This window comes from Chrysochloris asiatica, unplaced genomic scaffold, assembly GCF_000296735.1.
Source record: "Chrysochloris asiatica unplaced genomic scaffold, ChrAsi1.0 scaffold00035, whole genome shotgun sequence".
Classification (NCBI taxonomy): domain Eukaryota; kingdom Metazoa; phylum Chordata; class Mammalia; order Afrosoricida; family Chrysochloridae; genus Chrysochloris; species Chrysochloris asiatica.
The window spans coordinates 11,002,309-11,008,393 of record NW_006408553.1 but is presented as its reverse complement, the minus strand read 5'-3'; the positions used below and the strand labels follow the sequence as shown (position 1 = coordinate 11,008,393).

The 6,085-nt window shown below is 33.7% G+C and overlaps 1 protein-coding gene across 1 annotated transcript in view; it reads left to right on the top strand.

The window, feature by feature from the left end:
- LOC102832847 (disintegrin and metalloproteinase domain-containing protein 18-like) overlaps nt 1-6,085 on the top strand; it is a 197,331-nt gene that overhangs the window by 170,516 nt on the left and 20,730 nt on the right. The window contains exon 15 of the mRNA XM_006859991.1: nt 718-823. Within this exon, the coding sequence (XP_006860053.1) occupies nt 718-823 (106 nt within the window). The remainder of the gene's footprint in view (nt 1-717; nt 824-6,085) is intronic.

Below are 6,085 nucleotides of genomic sequence, written 5' to 3'. Positions count from 1 at the left end.
ACCCATAGCAACCCTGTGTAGGGTTTCCCAAATCTCTGAGACTCACATATTTACAGTTATTTAACTACTCCACTTTCTGGCACCAAGACTGATAGATAGGTCTCTACCTAACACAATACTGATACATCAAAGATGAAGAGAATATAACAAATAATGTAGTGGTTCCATAGGTTTCTGCTGTAAGTGACATGACTAAAACATTCATTTCATTAGCAAGAGCAAATCACAAGGTCAAGTATGATCATTTCTGGTAGAGGAAGTATTGTTACTTCTAAGGAGGGGAAACAAATTGTTTTTAACAACAATGTAAATTATTGTAATTATTGCAATAATTTCTGTTGTATGTTGTTGTTGTTATGTGCCGTGGAGTCGGTTCTGACTCATAGCGACCCTGCACAGGGTTTTGGAGGCTGTAAATCTTTACGGGAGCAGAAAGCATCATCTTTCTCCTGAGGAGCAGCTGGTAGTTTCGAACTGCTGACTTTGAGGTTCACAGACCAATTCATAACCACTACACTACCAGAGCTGTGTTGTACTTTAGATAAGAATTTTTTTATTTTGATTGCAGTCAGAGGTATACATGAAAGCAAAAGCATAATAAGCATTTCAACATCAGGATAGTTTGATTTTAAAGCAGAAGTTTTATTAGCCTCTTTTTCAAAAACATTTTCATTTGTCTTCAGAGTGACTACTTCATTGACATGTTTGTATTTCAAGGTGCTAAGCGTGCTCCATTTGCCTGTTTTGAAGAAATTAATCCTCTGCGTGATGGAGTTGGAAATTGTAGTTTAAACAATTCACCATCATTACCGTGTGAGCTGAAGTATGTATATATGTTTGTTTTAAATATATATGAGTGTCTTATTAAATTAAAAAATGATATATTTCTTATTGTGCAATTGTGTAACAGGAGAATATTTTCAAACACCACTATTTTTTTTCTTTGCAACTGGGATTTTTGTCTTTCCTTAAAATTTCCCTGATATCTTTCTAATAATGAAACTAGACTAAAAGAAGACTGATAGTGATCAGAATTTTTTAACCTGGCAGTGGGCACAAACTGGCAAAAATAACAGACTCTTCCTATATGTTGAGTATCAAAACTGAATTTTGTCTTACATCTATAAATTAAATTAATGCAAAAGCAAGGTTTTTTTTGTTTTTTTTTTTTAACAGATGAAGTTGTTGAGAAGGTTTCCTGTTTTTATTTTGTTTGCTTCTGAAATGTTGATATGTAAATCAAGAAAACACAGCAACAGCAAGATTTGGCGTAGTGAGATATAGTTTAACTATAAGCACAGAGTAAAGGATTCATAAAATTTAGTAAAGGGAGTTCCTATGCCTTAACAAATGGTCTTTAACCTATGTTGACTCATATGAAGAAGAAAACTGTAAGATAAAAGAAATCCTGAAAATTACTATACATGAATTCTATTTAAACTAAATTTCATCAGAGATGATAATGGTACATAGATTAGACTGAAATAGAATCACTGTGTGAAATTGGATTTGAATACTATGACTCATCTATTCTAAGTAGATTGTGATCCATTTTCAGAAAAATTAAAATTTAAGACTTCAAGCCCACAATACTTTAAGAGTGTTGGAAGTTGAGTTTGTACTCCATAGTCAGACTACAGAGACCTACCATGCAAGATTGGTTTGAAATACAAGTATATTTCCATAGAAAGAAAAAAACAAAAGATGTTTTATTCCAAATAAAACATCCAGATATGAGAAACAAGAACAGTTATTATGAATGGGGAAAAAAATGTGGAAAGAGATTTTAAGTGTTGGCTCCAAACCTCAATTTAATCTTCATTTAATGTAATTAACCTTGGTGCTGTTGTTGTTAGTTGCCATTGAATCTACCTGGACTCATGGTGACCTTATGCTGAACAGAATGAGATGTTTCCAAGTCTTGTGTCAGCTTCACAATTGCTAGCATGTTCAAATACATCATTGTGACTATTTTCCCAATCCATAACTACAAAAGTCTACCTTACCTTCATGAGCACATTGCTTCATTAAACATTATTTTCTCCTCTAATGATTGATCCCTCATGATGATGAATCCAAAGCAAGTTCACTGGACAATGTTATGCTGTGATACATAGGTTTTCGGTTTTCATTGACTAATATTTGTAAATAGATTGCCAGGACTTTCTTCCTAGTCAATCTTAGTTTGAAAACTCCACAGAATGTTATCCACAATAGGTAACACTGCTAGTATTTGAAATGTTGGTGTCATACTTTTCAAACTCATAGCAACATGTAATCAATCATAGTATTCTAGCTGAGAGATGGGTAGTTGTCATTATGTTAAACACTTGATATCAGATCTAAGATACTATTGATGACAAATGGACAGAATTTCCTGAAGAAATATTTTTAAGAAAATAATGATTTTTTCCCCAATTCAGTTTTCATTAATTGGGATTATTTTAAGAGCAAGATGTAATATTTTCCTTGACCTACTCTGGACAAATTATAAGCTTTGGGTTTTAAGTAATTAAGAATGGATGTCAGAATTTTGCAAAACCAACAATTTAGTCATTGCAAATACCTTTTTAAAACAATGTAAATGGTGACTGTGTACATGGACCTCAATAGATGTAATATATAAGAATTAAATAGATGAAACTTGTGGGAGGAGATGATGGAGAAACTCAATATTATTAGCCAAAACTAAATAAATAAATAAAGGTCAGGGAGAAATTGAAACAAACCACCCATCAACCATCAACTACTCATATGCAAGTTCAAGGTGATACTGAAAAACTAAAAGTAAGTCCAGGAGAACCAAAATATGACCTTGAATACATCCTACCTTGCCGGAGACCAGCCTCGAAAAATTATTGGGAGACTCTTGAAAGAGGATGTGGAGTTGGCGAAGTGGAAAAATAAAAAAAACACTCAAAGAGTCAATGGGTCATTTTGAGTCTCAGGCAGATGATGGTAATGATGACTCTCTCTGATGACTCTCTTTATTTCAACAATTGTTACTTCTTATATCCCTTTTAGAATATACTATGATCTCATAACAGTCACATACAAGCAGTTACAAATCAATCAAATATTATATTGTTACATCAAAGGTACAAGAGGAACACAAGGTCCCCAAACATTCCTGTGTCTCTATACTCCTTAGTTACTCCTTAGTTACCTTGATAATGTCTGCCTTCTGTGAGCGACTTTGTTTCTTGCTAATCCTCCCTAAGATGTCAGATTAATTTTAAACAAAGTTCTACATCTTAATTTCTAACTTTATCAACATCTATTACTTTCTATAGATTCATTAGTTACAGGTTACAATCAAAAACATAATTTTTACTATAACTGGTCATACATACAATTGATCAAACAATAAAAACAAGAACATGAAAGTACCCTAAAGTTTCCTAGTTAAGAACAAAGCAGTAATTCTCTCATGCTAATAATTTCTCAAAACTTCTAATCAAATTCCTACCTCTGTTCCCAAGCTCTCACTGCCCTTGACTATCTCCTAAACTGCTTTCTAAAGTCCTTAATGTCCTTGACTAAAACTACATGGAATGTTTCTTACAATTATAAACTTGAATTGCTAAAACTTTAGCTAGTGTGGTTATTTCTAATGTTAAAACTTATTGTTAATGTAAAGAACAATTTTTATAACTACATAAGATTGAATATGGTGTGAAAGTTAATGTTAATGTGAAAGGCAACTATTATAACGTGAGGTTTGTTTAAAGTAACTAATGATTATGCAAGATTTTCTAAAACTTCTTATAAGGAAATCAGAAATAAACTATTTTTCCAAGGGAAAGCTAGAAACCGTGGGGCCCCCGCATGAATCATCCCTTGTAGCTTTGCTAACTAAGGGGAATTCATTGTCACTCTGCTAAACAATGAACTTTTTATGCATAAGGATTCTCGCTATTCTGCTCCTTGGCAGGATGGCATCCACCACTACCTAGATTTAGAAGCCATCTCAAGAACAGATATGAAGCATTAGACACTAATGACTGAAGACCAAGAGAGTTATGGGATGACATCAAAAGCATCATATGTGAAGGTAGCAAAAGTCATTAAAAAGGCAGGAAAGAAAGAATATACCAAAATGGATATCAGAAGAGACTCTGAAACTTGTTCGTGACCAAAGAGATGCTAAAACCAATTGAAGAAATGATGAAGTAAAAAAGGTCAACAGAAAAATTTAAAACACAGCTAGATAAGACAAAGTAATATAACAAAATGTGCAAAGACCTGGAGTTAGAAACCAAAAATAAGGACACTCTCAGCATTTCTTAAGCCAAAGAACTGAAAACACACACACACAAAAGCCAAGGCTCAACTAGAAATACTGAAGTATTGTACAGGAAAAATATTGAATGATACAGAAAACATCATTAGAAGACAGAAGGAATATACAGAGTCACTGTGCCAAAAAAAAAAAAGAAAAAAAATCAATATTAAATATGATCATATTAAAGCATATTATCAAAAACTAATGGTATTGAAGGGAGAAATCCAAATTACCCTAAAAGCATTGCTGAAAAACCAAGTCTAGGAATTGTTGGAATGTAAATTGTGATCTTTCAACAAACTGATGCAGTACTGGATAAGCTCACTCATCTGTGCCAAGAAACTTAGAATAAAGCTGTCCAACTGGTTGGAACAGTCCATATTTGTGCCCATTTCAAAGACAGTTGACTCAGTGGAATGCAGAAATGATTGAACAATATATTACATGCAAATAAAATTATGCTGAAGATAATTCAAGAATCACTGGAAAAAATACTTGGACATGGAACTACCAGTAATTCAAGCCAGATTCAGAAGAGGATGAGGGACTAAGGATATCATTGCTGACATAAGATGAATCTTGGGTGAAAACAGAGAATACCAGAAAAATGGTTATTGACTTGTTTTTGATTGTATGGATCATGACAAGATTTGTGTATCAATGTGAAAAATAGATATTCCAGAACATTTAATTATATTCATAGACCAAGAAGCTGTATATAGACCAGGAGACAGTTATTAAAACAGCATGATGTTACTGGATGTTTTAAATCAGGAATGGTGTGTCCCAGGGTTGTATACTTGTTCGATCTGTATACTGAGCACATAATCTGAGAAACTGAAGAAGAATGTAGCATCATGATTGAAGGAAGACTCATTAATAACCTGTAATAAACAGATAACACACACTTGCTGAAAGCAAAGAGGAATTGAAATTTTTACTGAGGAAGATCAAAGACATCAGCCTTCAGAATAGATTGTACTTCAATGTCAAGAAAGCAAAAATCCTCACAACTGAACCAATAAATAACATCTTGATAACATTCATAAATAGAGAAAAGATTGAAGTTTTCAAAAAACTTCAGTTTGTTTGGATCCACAATCAACACTCATGAAAGTAGCAGTCAAGAAATCAAAAGACTTTTTGCATTAGGTAGATTTGCTGCACAAAAACCTCTTTAAAGTATTCAAGAGCAGTAACATCATTTGAGGATTAACGTGTGCCAAACCCAAACCATGGTATTTTCAATAGATTCATATGCATGTGAAAGCTGGACAATGAATAAGGAAGACCATAGAAGAATGAGTGCATTTGAATCATGGTGTTAGCTAAGAATATTAAAAGTACCATAGACTGCCAGAAGGACAAACAAATCTGTCTTGGAAGAAGTTCTGCCAGAATGATATTTTGAAAGCCAGAATGGCAAGAACTAGTCTCTCATACTTTGGACATGTTATCAGGAGGAACCAGTCTTTTGAAAAAGACATTTTGTTTGGTAAAATGGAAGGTCAGTGCCAACAAGATGTATTAACACAGCGTAAGCAGCAATGGCTTATCGTAACAATTGTGAGAATGGTGTAGGACCAGGCAGTGCTATATTCTGTTGTGAATAGTGTCACTCTGAGTTGGAACTGACTCGATGACACCTAAAAACAACAAGAAAGTGTTGCGGACCATGTAAGACTGGTCAGAGGTTCGAGGCCCTATAGGCCCGAGTGTAACAAATGAGGCCACTGGCAGTTAATGGCAAATTGTTTTTCATCTTAATATTGTTACATGTATTAATTTAATACACGGAGC